At 36.3% G+C, this 25,598-nt stretch overlaps 1 protein-coding gene and 1 pseudogene across 7 annotated transcripts in view; both read left to right on the forward strand.

Annotated features, from left to right (window-relative positions):
* The window catches only part of CEP135 (centrosomal protein 135), a 277,569-nt gene that overhangs the window by 36,273 nt on the left and 215,698 nt on the right, over window positions 1-25,598 (forward strand). For all 7 annotated transcript variants that reach the window (XR_011969605.1, XR_011969600.1, XR_011969602.1 and 4 more), the window contains 6 exons: window positions 16,171-16,323; window positions 18,277-18,354; window positions 18,492-18,643; window positions 24,072-24,187; window positions 24,258-24,412; window positions 25,014-25,069. Coding sequence is in view for 1 of the 7 variants with exons in the window: in XM_072620822.1 (XP_072476923.1) it covers window positions 16,171-16,323; window positions 18,277-18,354; window positions 18,492-18,643; window positions 24,072-24,187; window positions 24,258-24,412; window positions 25,014-25,069 (710 nt within the window). In the remaining 6 variants the exon portion in view is untranslated. The remainder of the gene's footprint in view (window positions 1-16,170; window positions 16,324-18,276; window positions 18,355-18,491; window positions 18,644-24,071; window positions 24,188-24,257; window positions 24,413-25,013; window positions 25,070-25,598) is intronic.
* On the forward strand, window positions 8-16,162 carry LOC140511652 (ADP/ATP translocase 3-like; annotated as a pseudogene).

Here is a 25,598-nt window from a genome sequence, read left to right on the forward strand (position 1 = left end):
TAAGAAACTTGCTATCATTTAAGAATTTGTGGATTAGATGTGATGGAACTCACTGACCTTTGCACATTTTTTGTGTACGTCATCTTATTTGATCACCAAACAACCAAGATATAAATTGCTTTAATATTTTCTTAGTTGACCCACTTAATTAGATTGTTGCCATTTGTAGAATGTATTATAAGGTCAGATTTGTTATTATAGACAGTTGTTTCTTGTTTGATTATGCTTTCAAAACAGGAAATCTTTAGTTTATAGCCTTCCATATGTTTTCTTCTTGATCAAATCCATATCACCCATATCTTATAGTAGTTATCAATGGAGTTTAAATGACTTGTTGAAGTTCACATAGCTAGTTAGTGAGAGAATATAGATTGAACTTGGGTCCTTAAGAGTGTTCTTTTCGTCATACACGTGATTATTGCTATTTGAAGAACTGTCATGTGGAGTAGAGGTGACATTGAATCTGTGTAGCTTCAGAAGGTGGAAACTGTTTAGACCAGTGAATGAGTGGGTATGTAGGGGCTGAGATGGGAACTTGACAACTCTTAGGATTGTCCAGAATTGAAGAGGTTGTGTTGTGAGGAAGTGAGCTGCATCATTGGAAATACTTATTCAGTGGCTACATGACTCTCTGTTGGTCTATTTCTGCATAGTATGGAAAGCTGGAATAAATAACCTTCAGTTTTTTTTCTTAAGATAATCATACTCTTCCATTCTAAAACTACCTGTTGGTAAAAGTGGCATCTTAACTTAGTGGTATGCTATTCAGTTATTAACTGGCAGTCTTACTTTTCTGCTAAGAATTTGAATGAACTTTTAAAAGGTATTATGCCAGTTGAACATTAATAAACCAAATGATCAAAGTATGTAATAATTTTACTTGTTTTCAAAACTATCCTGCTTATCTGTACTTCCTTCTGAACTTCTGTTCCCTTTCGTGCATTTTAAAAAACATTTCAGTGACTTTTATTTTGTTGGCATCAAATTGTTGATAAACTTCCCAGCGATACTCTCTTTCTCCCATTAGAAACCAAGAGGAAAGAAAAGAAAAAAAAACCTGTTTAATGAGTAAGAAAAGTCAAGGAAAACAAATATACACAATGACTTTATTAAAAAAAATGGCTTTATTATTTTATGAACCTTGAATTCATCAGCTCTCTGTCAGGAGACAAGAAATGTGCCTCATCATAGTTCTTGAAGATATGGTTGTTAAGTTATGTTGCTTAGAGTTCTTAAGTCTTTCAAAATTGTCTTCTTTACAGTGTTCTACTCCTTTTATAAATTGTTCTGGTTCTGCTCATGTTACTGTATTGGTTCATTCTACCCAGCATTCTTGGCAGTTGTCACTTTTATCATTTTACTGGGCAATATTTTGATTACATTCATAAACCATAATTCAGCTAGTAACCAATTGTTTGGCACTCCTTTAGATTCTTGGTTTTTGCTTCCCTCTTCCCCTCTTTTAATCTTTCCTTCAGGATCATAAAGTTTACTTTGCTTGAAGCTGTTCCCTCAGAATTATCCTTCTTCTTAATTCCCTGTCTCCCTCATCTTTATTTATTTCTTTGTTAAAACAAGGGTATTCCTTTTGGTCAGAGCTATAGCAAGGGGCTGTGTGCAGGCAGCAGTGAGTTTCTGAGCTTTCGGCCCTCTCTCACCCTGCTTTCTTTCTCCCAACTCCAACACCTTCCCCTTCAGTAACCATGATAAAACAGGCCATTTCCTTCACCAGGGACTTCCTGACCCGTGGCATCACTGGTGCTATCCCCAAGACAGCAGTGGCCCCAGTCGAGAGAGTTAAACTACTGTTGTAGGTACAGCATGCAAGTAAACAAATTGCTGCAGATAAACAATACAAAGGCATAATGAATTGTGTAGTTCGAATTCCAAAGGAACAAGGGGTGCTTTCTTTCTGTGGGGATAACTTAACAAATGTCATCAGATATTTCCCCTCTCAAGTCTTTAACTCAGTCCTTTAAGGATAAGTATAAGCAGGTGTTTTGGGGAGGAGTGGACAAGCACATGCAGTTTTGCAGGTATTTTACTGGCAATCTTGCTTCTGGTGGTGCAGCTGGAGCCACTTCTCTCTGCTTTGTCTACCCCTTGGATTTTTCGAGAACCTTCTTGGCAGCTGATGTTGGGAAATCTGGCACTGAGAGAGAATTCAAAGGCCTGGGAGACTGCCTTGTGAAAATCACCAGGTCTGATGGAATCTGTGACTTGAATCAAGGTTTCAGTGTCTCAGTGCAGGGTATCATTATCCATAGAGCAGCTTACTTTGGCATCTATGATACAGCAAAAGTATGCTCCCAGATCTGAAGAACACTCATATTGTGATAAATCGGATGGTTACTCAGTCAGTGACTACTGTAGTAGATATGGTCTCTTATCCCTTTGATACAGTAAGGCGGCAAATGATAATGCAGCCTGGGCACAAAGGAGGTGGTGTCATGTACACTGGGAAGAAGATTGCTGAAGATGAGGGTAGCAAAGCTTTCTTCAAGGTGCCTGATCCAGTGTTCTTAGATGCATGGGTGGAGTGTTCGTGCTTGTTCTGCATGATGAATTGAAGAAAGTAATCTAAGTACTTCCTAACTAAGGAACCAGTGAATATAGATATGTAGGATATTTAACCACACTTAGCATTTTGGACCATTGATCTTCAAGAAATTCCTGTTGTCTTTTTATCCAGGCAGATCATGTTTGTAGGGGAGCCAGGAAAAGCTCTTAGATAAAAGGACTCATTTATTGTGATCCATTATGCACACAGTGGAACTGATGATGATTCTGTATATTGATTATTGTTTTTTAGAAAAAAGTTTCTGTGGATCCAGGGATGCAGATCAACTTAGACCATCTAGTTTAAATGCTCTTTTGTAGGACCATAAATTTGTGTTTAAGTATTTATTTAAAAAAAAAAATCATGTCTCCCTTTTGTACTTAATAACTATATATACTGTTTTGCACAGCTGACTCTTTGGCAGTTATGATGATCTATGTTGGGCATTCTGATGTTAAACAATAAATACACAGAAGACTAAAAAAAGAAAACAAGAGTATTGCTGCATCAAGCTGTTTGTGTGTGTTCAGCCTTCCTTTTTCTGTTTCAGACAAGAATGAAGTTCATCTGATGCCCTCTCCTCTCACCCCTTCATGTTGGTATGCTCCTCTCATGTTCCCCAATTAGGAGAAAAACAGTTCTGTTTCACCTTATACACTGATAAATTCCTCTTGCCCTCTTTCCTTTTTCCCTTCTTCAAGACCTCAAAATAGAATCAAACCAACCCCGTTCTGTTTTTCCTATTTAATTCCCTCAGTACCCTTTAGAAACATTAGGATTCTGAAAGGACACTTGTTTCTTTTCCCTACATTAGAATGGTGGCACTAACATACAGCCCCTTCCAAGTGCTCAAATACACTTTCTTTCTTATAGTTCTCTTGACTATTGTGTTTAAATTTCATAGTTCCTACTCACCTCTGGTCTTTTCATCAGAAATTCTTGAAAGTCCACTGTTCTATTGAAAGCCTTCCCTCTCTTCCCCCTCTCCCCCCAGGATAAGATTATACTCAGTTTCGCTGGAAAAAGTTATTGGTCATAACCTGTATCTATTGCCTTTTGGAATATTCCATTCCAAGATCTCTCATTTACAGTAGAAGCTAGAAGGTCTTGTGTAAACAGTTTTTCTGGATGCTTGTATTTTTTCTTTTGGATTTTGGCTATGACTTTTCTGGAACTTTTATCCTCTGGAAGTAATCAATGGATTCTTTGTATTTTCACTTTTTTTTTTTTAGGTGCTGTTATTTTTTTTTATAATTTACTGTTTTCAGTTTTCTACAATCACTTCCATAAGTCTTAGATTTTTTTCCTCCTCCCTTCCCCCTCCCTCCCCGAGATATGCAATCTTATATGGGCTCTACATATACATTCTTATTAACCACATTTTCACGTTAGTCATGTTGCATAGAAAAATTAAAATGAATGGGAGAAACCATGAGAAAAAATAAGCCAAAACAAAACATAGCACAAGAGAAAATAGTCTTTGTTCTGATTCCATAGTTCTTTCTCTGAATGTAGATGGCATTTTGCCTCAAGAGTCCTTTGGGAATGTTTTAGGTCTTTGCATTGCTATGAAGGGCTAAGTCTATCAGAAACAGTCCTTGAACACTGTGGCTGATACTGTATACAGTGTTCTCCTGGTTCTCCTTGTTTCACTCAACATCAGTTCATATAAGTCCTTCCAGGCCTCTCTGAAGTCTTCTTGTTCATCATTTCCTGTAGCACAGTAGCATTCCATGACATTCATAGACCACAACTTGTTCAGCCATTCCCCAGTTGATGGGCATCCTCTCCATTTCCAATTTTTGGCCACCACAAAGAGAGCTGCTATAAATATTTTTGTACAGGTAGGACCTTTTCCCATTTTTATGATCTGGACGTGATATTGTTAGGTCAAAGAGTATGCACATTTTTGTAGCTCTTTGGGCATAGTTCCAAATTGCTGTCCAGAATGGTTGGATCAGCTCACAGCTCCACTAAAAATGAATTAATGTTTCAACTCTCCCATATCTTCTCTAACGTTTGTCGTCTTCCTGTTTTGTCATGTTTGCCAGTCTGATAGGTGTGATGTGGTATCTCAGAGTTGTTTTGATTTACATCTCTCTAATCAATAGTGACTTAGAGCATGTTTCATATGACTTTTGTTAGCTTTAATTTCTGCCTTTGAAAACTGCCTGTTTTTATTCTTTGACCATTTATCAGTTGGGGATGTCTTTTCACTTTGTTCTCAGGCTCTTTACAGTTTTCATTTATGATTTCTTGAAATATAATATTTGAACTTTTTTATGCCATGATCTCCAGGGAATCTAAAGAATCTTAAATGATCTCTTGACCTGTTTTCCAGGCACATTTTTTTTGTATCTGTCTTATAGTTTCGTCTATTTTTTCAACCTTTTATTTTGTTTTAATATTTCTTGCTTTCTAATGCAGTTATTGATTCCTGTTTGTTGTATTCTAGTTTTCAGGGAGTCCATTACTTGGCCTTTTCTATTCTAAGCTGTTTATCCTCCTTCCATTGTTTTCTTCAGAGCTTAGCTGTCTCAGCAAAGAACTTTACTTCATCCTTCATGAAAAATTTGAAGCCATTTGCCAAGAACTTCCTCTTGTTCCCTCCATCTCTTCTCACATCACTCAAATATTTACCTCTATTATCTTTCCCTTTACTCCTGTCTCACTTGAAGAAGTGGCCCTTCTCCACTCTGATTCCATTCTGTCTCATCTTTTTTTAGCTTGTTGCCCCTTCTGTTATGTCTCACTAATCTTCATTCTCTCTCTGTCTGTTGGCTGCTTTCCTTGTGGCTTATAAAGTACCTATGTCACTCTAGCCTTTAAAAAAAAAAAGCTCCTAAAAATAAAAAAAAAATTTCTCATTCAGTGAGAATTTTTAAGCATCTATATGCCAGCCACTGGAGATACAAAGAAAGGTGAAAGTAGTACCTCCTCTCAAGGAACTCACAGTCTAATATGGGGAAAAGGGAGAGAAGAAATGTTAATTGCAAACAGCTATGTATAAACAAGATATATACAGGATAATTTGGAGATAATTAACAGAGGAAAGGCATTAACATTAAGCAGGCATCAGCAAAGGCTTCTTGTAAACAGTTGGATGTTAGCTGCAACTTGGAGGGAAAGCTGGGAGATGGAGATCAGGGAGAACATTCGAGACAAGAGGGACAGGCAGTGATAGGTCCAGAGTCAAGACATTAGCATATCCTGTTTTAGAAACAGTAAGGATGTCACTCATTAGATTGCAGAGTACTTAGTGGGGAATAAGGTTCAAGAAGACTGGAAAAGTAGAAGGGGGTCCAGATTTGAAGGGCTTTGAATGTCAAATAGAGAATTTTATATCTGATCCTGGAGATGACAGGTAGTTGCTGTCTGTTATTGAATTAGGGATATGACATGGTCTGATCTTTGCAATAGGAAGATCAGTTTAACTACTCAATGGATAACAGACTGAAGTGGGGAGAACCTTAAGTCATCTAGACCAACCAGAAGGCTATAACAATAGTTTGAGCATGAAGTGATGAGGGCCTGGAGCAGTGTGATTCCCCTGTGTGTTATTGTACTGTGTCTTCTCCCTTTCATGATTAAATTTCTCTAGAAAGCAGTCTAAAATCAGTACTTTCAGTTCCTCTTTTCTCATTCTCTTCTAAACCTTCTGCTGTCTGTCTTTGGAAACTTACCATTCAACTGAAACTGCTTTCTGCAGAGTTACTAGTGATCTTCTAATTGCCAAATCTAATGGACTTCCCTTAATCCTCATCCTTCTTGATCTCTCTGCAACTGTTGACACTGTTGATCACATTCTTGATATTCTCTTCGCTCTAGTTTTTTGTGGTACTGCTCTCTTCTGGTTCTCTTGTCTAACTGTTCCTTCTCAGTTAGCAGGTTGTCCCTGCTAATCATAGATGGTCCCTTAAGACTTTGTCATGGGTACTCTTCTTCTCCTCCCATACCATTTGCATTGGGTATCTCAGCTCCTATACATTCAATTTTCACCTTGAGGAAATTGTAGGAATTGAGTGAACACTGACTTAGCTCTGGTTCTTGCTCGTTTCACTTTCTATTCAGTTATGGGTCTAGTCCAATTTCTGTCTCATGAGGAAACTTTAAGCCAGCCCTACATTGCTAGGAATCTGGACCACTTCTATCTGTTGCATAGAGACCCTTTACTAAGGACCTGGATTATGCTGACTAGAAATCCAGTCAGATCTGAAGACTGATGCAAGGATTTTTCTCACAATTATACATCTCAAGCAACCCATATATCTTATCTGGAAATTAGTCCCAGCAGTTAGTATTTAGTTAGTATTTCCTTATTACTTGAATTGAATGTAGATGCTGGGGGTGTCCTATAGTTTAGTGCATTTTCTCTGGCTGTACCCCATATCTGGAATACGCTCCCTCCTCATCTATACCTCCTGGCTGCCTTCCTTGGTTAAAATCTTACCTTCTGCAGGAAACTTTGCCCAGTCTTCTTTAGAACTAATACCTTTTTTTGAGGTTACCTACAATTTACGCCTTATATGGCTTATTTATACATAATTGTTTGCATGTTGTCTCTTCCCTTAGCTTTGGGCTTCTTAAGAGCAGAGACTGTTTTTTCCTTTCTTTGTAGCCCCAAAGCTTAGCACATGACTTGGCACAGAATAAATAATAAATGCTTATTGACTTGATTTCTAGTTATTTGTGTAGTTCTTGTGGAAAAATCCATTTTTAAAAAAAGAGTTGAATGTGTTTTATTGATTTCTTTTGTTTTTTTTTTTTACAACGTTTGCAGTCCTCTTTCTTCCTACCTAGGAGACCATCCTTAAAAACAAAGAATAAAAAAGAGGGAAAAAATAAATCCTTTTATTCAGATTAGCATTCTTTTGTATTTGAAGTCTTCCAACCTTTCTCTTGACCAGAAGCAAAATTTGTTGTTTGTTATTGAAATTGTTCAGTTTAGTAACTATACCACTAAGAGTTTGAAGATCAGTTTGTTTTTGTTATTTCTGACAGGTATCTATGAATGCTGTCAATCAGTTTTCTCTATATTTAATTTTGATAATTTTCTTGCCTTATTTCTTGCATTGTGATATTCAGGATTTTATTGTAGTTGTGGTTTAGTCATGTTCTTTTGAATGACCTGATCTTTATGTTGTGTCTGTACATTCTGTCTTTAAGATGCTTTGCTGGTAGTATTTGTTTAGTGTTTATTTCCTTTTAATGTCTTTAGTCAGAATTAGTGTTTTTATGTTCCAAGTATCTTTTAATTCTTCAGAGAGACTGCCCATCATGAAAAAGTGAACTGTGTTTTAAATTCTTTGCTGAAGATAATTTTCTGGAAGATGGGGCTACGATGGTGGAGTAAAGGAAGGGACTCTTCTGAGTTCTCCCCCAAACTCTTTGAAATACCTTTAAAAAATGACTCTAAACAAATTCTAGAGTAGCAGAACCCACAAAAAGATGGAGTGAAACAAATTGCAAGCCCAAGACAACTTGGAAGGTTAGCAGGAAAGGTCTGTTGCACCAGGATGAAAGAGGTGCTCAGTCCAGCACAAGCTGGACCAGAGCACAGCGGGCCTCAGCAAACCTGGGACAGGCCTCAGGAATGACTAAATTGGCAGTAGCACCAACTGCAGTTGCTTCTGGAACTCTCAGCTCACAGATGGTAATGGGGTTGAATAAGTGATCTGATGCAGATTACAGGGACCTTTTTGCTGTCACTGAGCCAGGACTCTGTTGCTTTGCCCATATATGGATCCAGGGTGCAGCCCTGGGGCAAGGCAGAGCAGTAGCCAGTAGAGCTTGTGGCAGCAGTGGAAGGGGGGGCCTTCCTTACAGTTTCAGAATAGAAAAGAATACTTGTGGTCATTCACAGTTCTGAGCACAGGCCAGGAGAGTGGTAAACAACTCACTTTAGATCATACCACCTTGGAAGAACTGAAAACTTACAGGTCACTAGAAGTGTTTCTGAAAATAGCTGTACAAAACCCCTGAAACTTGGGACACTGTACCCTCCAGAACCCCTACTTTAAGAAAGAGTTAAAAGTCAACTAATAGGCTGGGAAAATGAGCAAGCAAGGGAAAAAAATTCTGATTATTGAAAGTTACTATGGTGAAAAATAGAAGACAACAAAGTCAAAGTTCCTACATCCAAAGCCTGAAAGAAAAATATGAATTTGTCTCAGACCGTGGAAAAGCTCAAAAAATATTTTGAAAATCAAAAGGTAGAAGAAAAATTGGTAAATGAAAATGATGCGAGAAAATAATGAAAAACAAGTCAACAGCTTGGTAAAGGAGACACAGAAAAATATTGAAGAAAATAACATCTTCAAAAACAGACTAAGCCAAGTAATAAAAGAGGGAGGTACAAAAAGCCAATGAGGACAAGAATGCCTTAAGAAAGCAAAATTGGCCAAATGGAAAAGGAGGTCCGAAAGCTCACTGAAGAAAATAATTCTTTAAAAATTGGAATGGAGCAAATGGAAGCTAATGACTTTATGAGAAATCAAGAAATAATCAAAACCGAAAGAAAGAAAAAATAGAAAACTGTGAAATATCTCATTGGAAAAACAAGTGATCTAGAAAATAGATCTAGGAGAGAGAATTTAAAAATTATTGGACTTAGTGAAAGTCATGATCAAAAAAAGAATTTAGACATAATCTTTCAAGAAATTATCACCGGAGAATGGCAATAATGAGACAACATCAAAACTTATGAAGTGCTTCAAAAGTAGTTTTTAGGGGAAGTTTTATATCTCTAAATGCTTACATGAATAAAGTAGAGAAAGAGGAGATTAATGAATTGGACATGCAACTAAGAAAGCTAGAAAAAGGAACAAATGAAAAATCCCCAATTAAATGCCAAATCAGAAATACTGAAAACCAAAGGAGAAATAAAAAAAAAAATATTGAACAATAAGTAAAACTAACAGCTGGTTTTATAAAAAACAGAAAACCAAACCCAGTAAAATAGTTAAACCTTTGGTTAATTTTCTTTTTAAGAGAAGAAAACCAAATTGCCATATCAAAAATGAAAAGGGTGAATTCACCACTAATGAAGAGGAAATTAAAACAGTAAGTAGGAGCTATTTTGTCCAACTGTATGCCAATAAATTCGACAGTCTTATTGGAATGGATGAAATATGCAAAAATATAAATTTTCCAAATTAACAGAAGAGGAAATAAAATAACCCCATCTTAAAAAGTGAAATTGAACAAGACACCAATGAAATCCCTAGGAAAAAATCTCCAGGGCCAGATGGATTTACAAGTGAATTCTATCAAACATTTAAAGAACAATTTTAGACTACTTGGGACAACAGGTGAAGAGGAAATCCTACCAAATTCTTTTTATGATACAGATATGATACTGATACCTAAATTGGGAAGAACCAAAACAGAGGAAAAAAATTATAGACCAATTTCCCTAATGAATATACATGCAGAAATTTTAAATAAAATATTAATAGAAAGATTACAGCAACTTCTCACAAGAATAATATGTGATGACCAGGTAGGATTTATACTAGGAATGCAGTGCTGGTTTAATATTAGGAGAACTATCGGCATTATTGATGATATCAACAAAACTAACAGAAACCATATAATTATCTCAATAGATGCAGAAAAAGCTTTTGACATTCCTATTAAAAACACTAGAGAGCATAGGAATAAATGGAAACTTCCTTAAAATGATAAGTAGCATTTACCTTAGACCATCAGCAAGTATTATATGTAATGGGGATAAGCTGGAACCATTTCCATTAAAATTGGCGGTGAAACAAGGATGTTCATTATCACCCCTGTTATTCAATATAATACTAGAAATGTTAGTTTTAGCAATAAGAGAAGAAAAAAGAAATTGAAGGAATTAGAATAGGCAAAGAAGAAGCAAAGCTATCACTCTTCTCAGATGATGTGATGATAAACTTAGAGAATACTAGAGAATCAAGTAAAAAACCACTTGAAATAAATAACAATGTTGCAGGATATAAAATAAGCCCACATAAATCATAGGCATTTCTGTGTATTACTAACAAAACTCTCAACAGCAGAAGATAGAGAAATTCCATTTAGAATTACTGTAGACATTATAAAATATTTGGGAGTCTACCTGTCAAAACAAACCCTACATGAACTCAGTTACAAAACACTTTTCACACAAATAAAAGTCAGATCTAAGTCACTGAAAAAACATGATTTGCTTATGGGTAGGCTGAGCTAATATAATAAAATGGCAGTTCTACCTAAATTAATTGACTTATTTAGTGCCATACCAATCAAACTACCAAAAGTTATTTTATAGAGCTAGAAAAAATAATATCAAAATTCATCTGAAAGAACAAAAGCTCCAGAATATTATGGGAATTAATGAAAAGAAATGCAAGGGAAGAAATTATCCAGGAAAACTGCCCTGATATTCTAGAACCAGAGTCTAAAATAGAAGTTGAAAGAATGCACTGATCACCTCCTGAAAAAGATCCCAAAATGAAAACTTCTGGGAATGCTTTGGCAAATTCCAGAGTTCCCAGGTCAAGGAGAAAATACTGCAAGCAGCCAGATAGAAACAATTCAAGTATTGTGGAGCCAACGGTCAGGATGACAGAAGATTTCGCAGCTTTTACTTTAAAGGATCAGAGGGCTTAGAATGTGATATTCCAGAGAACAGAGGTGCTAGGATTACAATGAAGAATCACCTACATAGCAAAACTGAGTATAATCCTTCAGTGGAAAAAATGAGTCCTTAATGAGATAGAAGACTTTCAAGCAATCTTGATGGAAAGACCATATTTGAATAGAAAACTTTACTTTCAAATACAAGACTCAAGAGAAGCATAAAAAGGAAAGCACAGTGGGAGGACACAAATGTCAGCACCATCAAGAATTTTTATCAGGAGTATAAAGTGCCCCAATAAAACCAGCTCTGAGTATTTTTCAAGCTTATTTCATGGACTAAATCAAGATATTCCTCGTCCCGGTATGTCCAGTCAGCGTCCATTATTTTATACAGAGATACTCACTCATCTCAGTTCCATGGCTGTGGACTTTAAAATGTATGAACATACAGGGTTTTGGTCTACTATTTCCCAGCATACATTCAGTGAAGGTACCAAGGCAGATGTGTATCACTACAGCTTAACTATATATATTTTTTTAGTATTTTATTTTTCCTACTATTTTCTTTTTTCTTTATTATTATTTATAATTTTCAATATTTGTTTTTGAAACTTTGAGTTTCAGATTCTCTCCCTTCCTCCCTCCCACCACCTTTCATTGAGAAGGCAAGCAGTTTAATGCAGGCTGTACATGTGTAGTCATGTAAAGCATATCCATGGTAGTCATGTTGTAAAAGAAGATATAGACCAAAAAAAAGGAAACCTCAAGAAAAATAAAGTAAAAAAAGGTATATTTTTCTCTGTAGATTAAAAAGAAGATGATCTCTGCATTGAGAACTTTTTTTTAAAAATTCATTTTTTATTTTTTGTGAATTTTATTTTCCTGGTTTTCACCCCACACTTAGAATTTTCTCTTCTCATCTCTACTTTCTGGCTACCCCAGCTTACTTCATTGCCAGCTAAAATCCTACCTTAAGTAGTGAGCCTTTCTTGTTCCCCCTCAATTCTAGCTTTTTTTTCTTTAGATTATCTCCAAGTTAGTCTGTATATATCTTGTTTGTACATAGTCAATTGCACGATGCCTCCCACATTAGAATGATAGCTCCTTGAGGACAGGATTAATTTTTTGCCTTTCTTTGTGTCCTTAATGCTTCTTACACCGCCTGGCACTTATTAGGTGATTAACAAATGTTTATTAACTGCCAGAAACTGACTGGAGCCTTCTGAGATTTTGTTTTTGATCCATGATCTCTGAAGGGTTTATAGGATTCTTTTTTTCATCAGGTAGTCTTGATTAATTTCCTTTATACTGTAATACTTATCAGTTATATTTTTACTTTTTACTTTTGTTCATTCTTCATTGTGATTAGTATTCTTGCTGTTGGTTTATCTTTTTTTGTCTTGATAACTTTCATGTTTTGCCTTTTTTTATTGTATTCTTAGTCACCTATCCTTTGGCCACTACTATTTTATTGGCATGGTAGACATTGTAAATTTGGACGGAAGTGTTTCCTCAGTGTCCTGAGATGGGGGACATAGAAGATTTGCTTGCTTGTTCCTAAGTAATCTCCAGGGCAGGGGAATAGGCACACTTGGGTTTCCTGTGAACTTTCTCTCAGACCCCAGATAGGTGCCTGAGATGGCATGTTTTTAGGCCTCTAGTTTTTCCCTCCACTCTTGTCCTGTACTTCAGGTGGTTAGGCAGAAATACCACCTGCTGCTTCTTGGAATGACTGAAATACAGCCTTTGTCTCATTCCATCCCTGCTCTATTTTTGAAGACGTAGTTACTACCTTCCTTTCTCCAAGGAATACAGGCAGGGTTCATTGGTTCTGCATTCTCTCCAAAGTTCTGTGATGATGGGCAGGTGATGAAGCAGCAGGTGTGGATACACTGGGAGTTGTAGTCGCAGCACTGCACACAGGCAGCCCAAGCCATAAGATTGTCTTCTCACTGGCCTGAAGAAGCCCCCGGGTGTCTGAGCAGCCTTTTTAATGGCTTCATTGCTCCTCTCCTGGCATAAGGAAAGAGTAGAAAGGGGGCCCTCAAGATCGTCTGCTTTAGCAGACCCTGACCTGCTTAACAGCAAGCAGACATGAGTACTTGGTGAATTCTCTGACTTTTCCACAATTCCCTATGAAGCTTATTATCCTACCTTGGATCTTTCCTTTGAGACTCTTCTTACAGTTGTTATGGATTTATTTGTTCCTTCTTCAAGGGGCATCTCTAGCTTTGTAATAATTTTTTGTGCTTATTAATGTTTTCTTTGACTTATTTTTCATTCCATTTCTGTCCTGAAGTTTTGTATTATGGCCAGATTTTAAAACCCTTGACTGCAGTTTAGAGTGGGGTTTTTGGTGTTTTTTTTTTTATTTGTTTGGTTTTAATTATGTTAGATGTAAGTAGATTAGAAAGAAGTTGCCCATTTATTGGAATGTCTAGGATGACATAAAAAAAGGACACTTAATTTCAGCTAATCAGAAGTGAAATACCGTGGGTCTAGAAATATGTGTGGAGAGTGTGTCCTTAAGAACAGGATGGAGAAATATTAGCTTGAAAAAAAATGCAGTTATGTGAATTCTGAACACGATAGATAATTATCAGATTTCTAGATGACCCAGTACTTTGAAGGTTAGGTAATTAGGGATTTGTGGTCCCAGAAGATTATAGAATTTAAAAGTGAAAGCAAGTGAAAACTCTTAAGGAGTTTTTGGTCTTTTTTTGTCTTCTTCCAGGTCTCCTGACTTTCTGGACTGCCCCACAGTGCCAGAAATTTGTGTCATTCCCTTCCCTTCCTCTTGCCCCACTAGTTTTTTGAGTTTCAGAATGCTGGAATTTTCCTATGACATCTTTGGCAGAGTGATAGATACGTCACAGCTCTTGCTTGCATCCCTGTGCGATTGGGTTATCCCATGACTTTGGCCTTGTCTGGTTGATCTGGGACGTTCAAGACTGTTTGACTGACTGCACTGGTTTTGCTGGTGGTTCCATTTCCTGTTGCTCACAGGTTTCTGACTTTTTGTGTGTTTCTGGTTTTGGAATAAGTTATTTACTGCACTTTCTCATTTGATATCTTGATCATTATTTTTTCTGGTGTAAATTTGAGGCTTTTGCTTGGGTAGGTATGTGAGAGTTAAGCAGTCTGCCTCTATTCAGGCAGCCATCTTAACTGGAAGTCATACCATCTATCTTACTGCAAAATCAAGTAAATGGCACTGTAAGGATGAGACTAGTGAGGCATGGCAGAGTAAGGATTCAAACCTGTCTTCTGTCTTTTAAGTTTAGAATTTGTTCCACTGTAACAAGTCAGAATGGGGCCAGGTTTGGGGAGAAATAAGAGGAAGTGAGCTTTAAGCATGGTTAGTTTTAGATGCCAGTGTTTTACATATATTATATCATTTAATCCTCCAAGATACCCTGCGATGCAGTCCTGTTATTATACCCAATTTCAGAGAAGGAAACCAAGACTTTTGGAAGCTAAATGACTAGCCCAGGGTCAAACAACTTTTGTTTATGGCAATACATTTCTCTCCTTAAATTACATGTATTTACTCTTGCATTTAGTTTAGTTGATATATACAAAAATGTGGTACTTAAAATGGAGTTACTTTGTTCCTTGAGGGCAAAGGAATGGTTTTGGTTTTATGTTTTGCTTTGTAAAAATAACAGCTACTGGTGTCTTTTTATATCATAATTATTATAGATGTTCTTTCCCCCACTCAACCACCGCAAAATGAACCTTATAGCATGGAAATTAATGACATCTGACACTGGATACATCATTTAGTACTTGTGGTCCCCCACGTCTTTAATGAAAAGAGGAAGAAGTTTCCTTCTCAGTTCTCTGGGTCATGGTGAATCATTACCATTACTCAGCATTTGGTTTAGTTCTAGTCTGGTGTTTTCTTTATTGTAGTCATTGTTTATTGTTCTGTTAAGGTTCTGTGTCCTTTACTTTTCATCAGTTTCTACAAGGTTTTCTATGTTTTTGTGAAACTCTTCATATTTGTCATTTTTAGAGCACCATAATGTTCCATTACATTCACATATCAAAATATCTATTCCACAATCAGTAGTGACTGACTTTGCTTCCAGGTTATTGTTGCCACAATGTATTGCTCTGAATCTTTTCCAGAAATTTTTGTTGAGTAGGACCTTCTTGCTAAGCATGGTGGCTCATGTCTATAATCCCTGCCGCTGGAAAGGCTGAAGCTGGTGGATCACTTGAACTCAGGAGTTCTGAGCTGCAGTGGACTAAATCTCATTGGGTGTATGTACTGTGTCTGACAGAAACATAGTGAGCCTCTGGGGATGAATATCACTAGGCTACTTAAGAAGAGGGCAAACCAACCTGGGTTGGAAATTGAGCAGATCCACATATTGACCACTAGTAGGATTGGGTCTGTGATTGACTGCTACACTTCAGCACAGGAGAGATAGGGGCATCCAGTCTGAAAAAAAGAAGGTAGAGAGGAAGAATTCTTAATTATGTTGGTGTAATTCTATTTTATGACAAACTGATTTATTTATCCAACAGATGTGAAGAACTGCAATTGTCCACGTGGCTAGTAATGGGGTCATGTACAATGGTGGGGAGTGAGACACTTAAAGGGACAAATGTAAGAGGTGTTATGTAGATATAATGAATAGGGTCTTGTAGCTAATTAAATATTAGTGGTGAGGAAATGGGAACCTTTAAATAAGTCATTAGGTTTTTTAGCATAGAAAACTACCAGAATTATGGTGCCACTGAGTGAAAGAATTGTTGGCTTATATCACTTAGTTTGTATAGAATATTGAACTACTGGATTATGGGCCTGCGCAAACATAAATACAGGAAGTCAATCATATAGGTAAAACTGCCTAGTAGAATATAAATAATTACTCTTCAGTTTACTTCCTAAATGCTGCGTAATAAAATCATGACTTGGTACTCTCTAGTATTGTGGAAATCTTATTTTGAGATTGTAAAGTTAGCATTCTGACTTTTACAATTCATTTTTTAAGGCACAGCATGATTTATGTACACTAAGAAAGGAGGCAACATATTCTTTGCCATCCCAAGATGTTCTTTGTCTTATGGAAAAAGAAAAAGAGTCTGCATTATCTGACTTAAGACTAATGATTGTAGAAAAGGAAGCTTTAAGAGAGAAGTTAAAGGTGAGTAGTTTGTTTCTTTAAAGTTCAAGATTTTTGTTGTAACTTTAGCTTCATTTGTAATAGCATTTAAAAGCAGAACCTAAGATTTTAGAAATCTTGCAAGGAAGAAAAAAGTGGTCCCAATAACTTTTCACATGTGGTTGCTACACAGAATGTACAACTAAATTTTAAGTTCATCTTCTAGACTGCAAACACATTTAGGCTGTGAAAAACATATCTTTTTGCAAGTTGAAATGCCTAGGACTGTATCATACTCATAATAGAGGGGAGAGGAGTCTGAGGGAGATGACATTCTTTTTTTAAATTAAAAAAATTTTTTGAAAATTTATTTATTTTCGGTTTTCAACATTCATTTCCACCAAATTTTGAATTTCAGATTTTCTCCCTGTCATCCCCTCCTCTTGCCCCAGGACACTGCATGTTTTGATTACCCTTTCCTCCATTCTGCTCTCCCTTCTATCACCTCCCCCCCCAATCTCCTTCCTGCTATTTTTCTGTGGGGCAAGATAGATTTTCTATACCACATTGCCTGTATATCTTATTTCCTAGTTGCATGTAAAAACGATTTTTAACATTCATTTTTAAAACTTTCAGTTCCACATTCTCTCCCTTCCCTCCTCCCCATCCACCCTCTTTGAGAAGGCAAGCAATTCAATATAGGTTATACATGTGTAATTATGAAAACACTAACATAAGAGTCATGTTGTGAAAGACTTACTATATTTCCTTCTATCCTTCTATCTTCCACCCTCCATTTATTCTATTCTTTCCTTTGACCTGTCCCTCTACCAAAGTGTTTGCTTCTGATTACCCCTTGCCTTCCCCCAGTCTGCTGTCCCTTCTGTTATCCCCCCCCTCTCTTAACCCCTTACCCCATGCTTTCCTATAGGGTAAGATAAACTTCAATACCCAATTGAGTGTGTATGTTATTCCCTCCTGAAACCAAATCTGATGAAAGGAAGGTTCACTTATTCCCTCTCATCTTCCCCTTCTGCCCCTCCATTGTAAAAGCTCTTTCTTGCCTCTTTTATGTGAGATGATTTACTACGTTCTACCTTTCCCTTTCTCTTTCTCCCAGTACATTCCTCTCAACCCTTAATTTTCTTTTTTAGATATCATCCTTTCATATTCAGCTTACCCTGTGCCTTTTCTTTGTCTGTCTGTCTGTCTCTCTCTATATACACACACACATGCACACACACACACACACACACACACACACACACCCATATACATATATATTCCCTCCAACTGTCCTAATCCTGAGAAAGGTCTCATGGGTTACAGATTTTCTTGAGTTGCTATAACTAACAAATTAATCGTCTAGTGGCCAAACTACTATGAAATGCTCCCTATGTGTGGCTAGATTGATTCTTACACGTCTAATACTTTAAACATTTCTAGCATGTTAGAACTTTTTGGAGCTTATACTCTTCTAGCATATAGCCTTTGAGAACTCATTATGACTTCCATGCCACAGAGAAATGTAAAAGTAGAATACTCATGCATACCTCCAGGCCCTGCCTCCTAAGCAGGTAGAATTAAGAGTAAACTAGATACTGTCTTCTTATGTTATTTTGTTAGATCTCTACTGAATTCTTACTGTCTGATCTTGGTTGAAGTCTTATCTTGTATCTTGAAACTTATGCCAATGGAGCATAAAAAGAAATACGTATGACACGTTATTATGAAGTCATCTTTTCATATCATTAGTTCAAGTTCTTGTGTCTAACACTTAAGACTTTTCCTCTTTAAAAATAAACATGTAGCATGCACACTGTGAAACCATACACTCCTTGAAAGAGATTCATTCATTATGTCATCTAAAATTCCTAACCCCTTTTTATTACCCAGAACCCTGCCTAGGATCTTATATACAGTAGGCACTTAACAAATATTTGTTGTTTTGTGTTACGATTTACACTGATATTTCCCAATAAAATTGTCTTTCAGAATCTACAGGAATTAGCTGTCATGGGAAAAACAGAAATGGAAAAAAATATGGAAGATCTAGAAAACATTAATTACGAGGTGATTTAAATTTCTTTCAAAAGAAACTTTTTAGTAAATAAAGTTTTTTTCTTTCTTTAGACAGTTTTCTTTGGGATATATCCTTAAAGAGTCCTTTTCTAAGTGTGTGTCATTCCATTTTTATCCATTAACTACAGCTTGAAACTGAAAGATGTGATTTGAAGTCTAAAGTGTCAGTGATGAAGGAGACAATAGAGTCACTAGAGAATAAACTGAAACTCCAGTATCATAAACTTATACATGTTGCTGATGACTCATCACAACAGAAAACAGCATTGAACTCACTGAAGTAAGTTTATTAGAAATATTTAATATGCTTAAGTTAAAGTTGGTCACCTTAGGAAGCACTTAGAACTATTTCATGCCCCTGTAACTAAATACCATGTGTACGAATTTATTTCTCTTGTCATTCCAACCTACACATGTGAGAACCAGCAATATATGTCTTCCTCCTTTTTTTAAAAAAAGTTTTCCTTTTACTTTTTATCTCCCATTTACATTTTTTCTGAATGAACTTTAGAAATAAGAAAACCATATTTTCTTTGTCTCTTGTTATGCTTCTCTTTTTTGTGTATAGAGCCCAACTCTGAAGCAGCATCAGTAAGTTAAACCTTTCAGAATAGGTGCTGTTACTGTTTCCCTCTGCTCAGTGAGAGAATCCTGGTTGAAATGCTGTGGGAGATACAAAGGAACTGGATTCCACTGACCTTGCCCTCCAAGAGCTTACAGTCTAATGAGGGGAAAAATCAGATTCATAGGAAAGTTTAAGATGGGGTTAATTTTGCATTCAAAGGGACTTTTGTTGTGTCTGAGAGCCTTACTGAAAGGGGAAATCGGGAGAAGCCACACGAAGGAGATAGCATTTGAGCAAGACTACTAAGAATGGTTGGGAATTTAAAAGGTTAAGAGTGGGGAGGGGACAACATTTTAAGAGTGAGAAATAGTGCAAGAAAGAACTCAAAGGAAAGCCTAAGACATGTTTGAGGGATAGTTTGGCTGGAATGTAAAGTGAGAAGTGGAGGATAGTATGAAGTAACGCAAGAAAGTGTGAAGTCAGATTGTGGAGGTCTTTGAGTAGAAGACCAAGTAATTTGAACTTTGCTTAGGAGTGAGGTTTGAGTACTGTTCTTGTTCTTGAAAACATGATCTTTCGAAGATTTGTTATAAGGATGGCACAAAAGTAATGGAGATGCTTCAGTACCTGACTGTGATGGAGTGACATTTGTCAAATGCAGTGATTCGCTTGTAACACGTAGGTTATTCACAGAATCAGAAAAATTGAGGTAGAAGGAACCTCAAAGCCGTTTCCCAGTATATTAATGGTCAAAGGATATGATTGTGAAGGGAGTATGATGGGAAGATATTCAAGCAATCAACAACCTTATAAAAAATGCTCCATATAACTAATAAGAGAAATGCAAATGAAAACATTTCCATCTTATGCTATCAAATTGGCAAAAATAACAATTGTTGAAATGACTTTGGGAGAACAGGCACAATGAGCCACTATTGATTGAGCCGTGAGTTGGTTTAGCCATTTGGAAAAAGACTTTGGAACTAACCTAAATGTCATTAAACTATGCATACCTTTTGAGTCAATGATATCACTGTTGATTATATATATGAAAGAAAAGACCCATACGTATAAAAATATTTAGAGCAGTTCACTTAGTTGTTTTTCCATAGTATCTAACTCTTCATGACCCCATTTGAAGTTTTCTTGGCAGAAATAATTGGAGTGGTTTGTCATTTCCTTCTCCAGCTCATTTTCTAGATGAGAAAACTGAGGCAAACAGGATTAAGTGACTTGCCCAGTCACACAAACAGTAAGTGTCTGAGGCCAGATTTGAACTCAGAAGTCTTCTGATTCCCAGCCCATTGTACCACCTAGCTGCCCATTTAGACCGGCACTTTTTTGTTACAACAAAGAACTGGAAACAAAGTAGATGCTCACTGTCTATTGGGGAGTGCCTGAACAAATTATAGTATATGTATATAATAGACTATTATTGCCCCATAAAAAACGACTAAAAGAATGGTTTCAGAGAAACCTGGACAGTAATATATGAGCTTATGGAGAATCAAGTGAGCAGACCTGGCAGAACAGTTTATGCCATGACTCCAGTTAAGAGAAAACAGCTTTGGAAGGACTTAAGAACTTGGACGCACAGACCAGCCATGACTCCAGATGACTGACGGTACATTATGGTGAAGAAGTGACTATCAGTAAGTGCAGAATGAGAAATATGTTTTCAGAGGCCAGTGTAGGCATTTGTTCGCTGCATTCTGCTTATTTGTTATAAGAGAGCTTCTATTTGGTGGGAGGAAGGAGTGCGGTAGAAATAGTGATGTAAATGATGTAAAAAAAAGAAGTGGCATCAGTGTAATGCTTTCTCAAAGGCGCAGAAGAGAGCACAAGAAAGTGAAGAGACGGGCAATCAGGACAGTTCTGGAGCTCCCTGCTGTGTTGCGTCTGTTATATACATAAAAACAGATTGCATGATGGAGATTTACAATTTCATGTACAATCTTTCCATTCCTTGCAAATGAAAGTGATTGATGTCTCTTGTCCAAGTTCATGATGATAAAAAGAAAGTTCAAAATATTAATGTTAAAATAAAAAAAACTGCAGCAAAGATTAAAAATAAGAAAGATGTAATCAAAACAACCCCAGCCTCACCTATTTAAACATACTTTTGATCTTGAAAAATAAGAAAAATGAATGGAAGAACAGATGATAACACTATGTGACCTTTTTGTAAAGAAGTTTGACTAATTAGTGTATAGATTATTTGCTATCAGAAGTAGACCCAAAGAGCCTAGAAACTACCTTGGTCCAGTGAGATTTTGACCTCTTTGCAGGTATTCAAGGATGATAATGATTTAGAAGTTCCTAAACTTATTTAACCCACCACACCCTTTAAAAAATTTACTCAGCATCTGTGTCCCCCTTTCCTTCCTACCCCTCCCCCCCGAAATCTGCTTTCTTTAACTCTTTAATTTTTTTTTTTAATTTGCATGACATGAAACTACTACAGACACCCTGGGTCATTCCAGTGCTCCCAGGGGGTGGTATCACTCACTTTGGAAACCTATGATTTAGACTATAAACTTGCTTGTAAAGTCCTACAAACAAGGACAGTAGAATATTATGTGAAGTAGCATGTTGCAGGGAAAAACAAGTTTAAATTTTTAGAGTTAAAGAGAGGCTCCACTAAACACAATCAACTTGAAGGCATTTAAAAGAAAAAACTGAAAGGAAGGACAACTAATATGAAAAAAAAATTGGTGTTGATTTTTATAAAAAATGTTTTATATCATCATTTAAACTAGAAGTACATCTGGGATTGTAATCCCAGAAGTGCTACACGAGTCAGTGGAAATAGCTTTATAGAAAACAAACTTGAGGAAGAATAACTGGACTAATTAAAGTCATGGAAAGACAATTCTTGTATTTTGGGCAACAATTCTGAGGGATAGATTTTCAAGGTAGCTGAGAGAGGGGTTGGGAAAGATCTTGAATGAAAAGTGTAGGAAGGATCTTGGACCTTATTGTTGCCCAGAAAAAATAGCTATGAGAAAAATAACTTATAGCAATTACTGACCCATGCACCTACTTTCCCAGCTTCGTAGAATGTTAATCTCCATGTCCTTTAGAGCATCCTGATGGCATTTTGAGAAGGGAATAAGCGCACTTTGGCTAGTAAAATTTAACAATAGATTACATATTTGTGATTACATAGTTGACTGAAAGACATAGAGAATATGTTAATCCACTGAGCTCTTTGTGGATTAGGTAAAAGCATTTGCTTCAGTAGATTAAAATGCTCTTCTTAAGGCTATCCAACAAAATGTCTCCATGCTTGTATTTTTATATATTGGATTTTTTTTTTGGAAAAATGCAACAAATGGATAAAGTGCGATCAGATATCTTCATTACTAACATCAAGTGAAGCACAAAACAAGATGGATGTATTTTCCACTGTTGTGGAGGACATCCACCACAAAATCCAGAAGAAAGATTCCTTATAAAAAGAAAAGATTCTCCAGTTTTCATACATGGAATATCTATCAGTTGATCAATAGATTGTGTTATTGCTTGACACATCAATTCCTATACTTTTGCAGCAGCTCCTAAATAAGATCCATAGCCATGCCAAAGAGGTCATCTTAATAATTCACATAGAAAATGTCAAGAGGTTGAAAAATACCTATTGTCCAAACAGCGATACCAAGTTAGTCAGTGCATACTTGTCATACTTGTATCTTAGTTAGACACTACAAACAGATAATGAGATATACCTGAAATTGATCAGGAGGAGAACATACTAGATTGCCTTTAGGAAATTATGTTGTTCTTTCAATGTCCCTCAGTTTTCCTCTTATACAAAGTGTGAGCCCTGGATTACCACTTTCTCAGAAGAAGATTAAAGAATATTAGGTTCCTACCTAAAAGGCAATGGAGAGTTGTAGAGTGTGTGTGTGACTAGAATGTCATGCATTCTTTTTCCTAGTTATTCCAGTCAGAGCATGCACCATGGGCTGGGTAATCCATCGTCAGAGGAAAGGCACTAATCCTATGCCCGTGCAAAGATTAGGAAGGGGGCTGCCAAGCTCAGGGCTATAGACTTCATGAAGTCATGGCTATGTTAATAGCTTTCTGTTATCCTTATCAGTTTAAGAAGAGAACACAATCATTCAATGCTCCTGAAGACATTCATACCAGTCATTTTGTGAGCTGTGGTAAGAAAGCTCAGCTCATCGTTAATAATGTTCTCCCAGTTGGCATTGTGCCTGAAATTCCATTGTGGACTGTCTAGAAGAAAAGTCTAATGACCAAGGGCAAGCTTGCCTATTCATCTGAAAACTGTGCCCTAGTGGTCTCTCATAATCATGAAAACCAAGAATAAACTAATAAAGCTACCTTCAGAGTCTAAGAAAGTGATCTCTACAAATAGCTATAGTTGTTGTATAGCTAGGGGAAGCCATATGAATAAAACCATCTTTCAGGTAGGTTCGGCATACTGAATATAAAAAGTCATAAAGACCTGCTGACCATGGACCCTGTGAAGCATCCCATTGTAGGAGGGGGCCTATTGGGAGACCATTTATCATTTGAAGAGACACCTCAGCTGGATGTAAAGATGATTTCATCATGGCCAGTACTCTAGGTTTTTGTGGAATACCAGAACCATAGGAGAAGCAGATAGAGGGCTTAGAATCCTATCAATAAAAGTTATTTTGGGAAACAAAAACATTGCCACCCATTACAAAGTAATTGCACGGAGTGTTATAAAAAATATCATTAGATAAATACCTGAATGGAAAAAAGATGGATCAGCTAATGATATTCATATAATGTCAAGAGATCTACGAGAAAGACTCCTCAGCACTTTGTTGGAACTACCTATATTGAATATACGCTTAGACAAAAGTCGCACTAAATGGGCAGACATGGATAGGTTTCAGTTTGAATCATTAGAACCAGTACCTGCATTGATGAGAAATCAGATCCGTTGAACCAGTATCAGGAAAGAATAAATTGCTTTTTTTAAAGGAACTAGTGGTCAGCATAAAAGAGACATAAGCTAGAAGACTTTTAGAATAGGAAAATATTTAAAAATCTAAATAAAAGTTATTTTTAAAAGTTACTATCTCAAATTTGAAAACTAATTTAAAGATCAAGAATATTTTATATTTATATACTTATTCTTTAGGATAATAAATGAACAGCTGCAGAGAGCTCTTGATGATTGTCAGCACCGATTTTCAGTTAAAAATGAAGAACTGGAAGCAGCCCAAATACAGATTGCATCCCTGGAGGAAAAAATAAGTAAGTGTTTCTGTACTTTGCTTTTCTTAGCCATTTACTTAGCCTAACAAACATTCTTTTTCATTTATAGGTAGGCTAACCTGTAAGATCACTTCACAAAATGAGGAGTTAGTTGCACTTAAAAATACCATTTGTGTTATTGATAAGGAAAAAGACTACCTTCAGGAAGTGGTAGATGAAAAGACTGAAAAAATTGCTAACTCAGAAGATAACATTGCAAATAAGGTATGTGTTGTCTGATTTTTTCACGTAGGTCTCAGTTCCTAGAAGTAGATTATAATATTCCAGGTCAGGGAATATTTATCTTGTTTCCATATCATGTGTGTGCAAATTTATACTTTATAAATACTTACTGAGTTACCATGTTGTAATTAAGGTATGCATGCATAATTTTTCATGAAGTAAGGATATTTGTACAGACAATTTGTGAAGGTATGATTAATTTTTAAAATACTGTCCTTTGCCCACCACTGTATATTTAAATTTTTCTCATTTGATCACGTAGAATTTCCTTATATCTTAATATAATATCTTATATCTTAAAAATCATTTTTCCATTTTGAGGTCATACTTCTGTAGATCAGTATTTATTGTAACAAACTTGCAGGCGCTCTCCAGATTCTGTAGCTCAATGAGAATGATTGTATTGTCTCAAATCTTGTTTGACATGGATGATTCTGCTTTTCCCCAGGGGAGAGAGATGTTTTGTAAGTGAATGTTATGAAATTTTATCTGTATAAAAGGATAAAACAATATACATTGTGCTAAGCAGTAATTTTATATGAATTATTTAGAATTTCATAGTATACTTTTATTATTTCTATAGGAAAAAGCTATTTCCCATTTGCAAATAACACTGTCAGAGACGGAGTCAACAATAGGGTAAGTAATTACTAAAGTGGCACTCTGAATTTTTATAAATTTGGTATAGATTTTATCAGTTGGTCCATAAGCATTTATTAAGCACTTACTATGTAACAAGGGTTATACTAAGTGATGGGGATGCAAAGAAAGACAAAAATATTACTTGCCCTCAAGGAGCTCACAGTCTAACAAGGGAGAGAACATGTAAGTTATATACAGAATAAAGAGAAATAATTAAAAGAGGAAGGGCATTAGAATTAAGAGGGATTGGGAAAGACTTCCTGAGGAAGATAGCTAGCAAAGAGTAGTGTCCCAAAAATCTTAAAGAGAGTGATCAGCTCTCGAAGTGATTGTCTCAAGAAGCGAATGATCAACAGTATCAAACACTACAGAAGTCAAAAGGTTGAGGATTGAGAAAAGACCATTGGATCGGTAATTAAGAGATCATTGATGACTTAAAGTGGAGACATTGATGGTAGATGGACTTCTCAGGGAGTTTAGTCACAAAAGGCAAAAGAAATGTCAGATGATGGGGATAAAAGGCTCA

Source organism: Notamacropus eugenii, chromosome 6 (assembly GCF_028372415.1).
Source record: "Notamacropus eugenii isolate mMacEug1 chromosome 6, mMacEug1.pri_v2, whole genome shotgun sequence".
NCBI lineage: Eukaryota > Metazoa > Chordata > Mammalia > Diprotodontia > Macropodidae > Notamacropus > Notamacropus eugenii.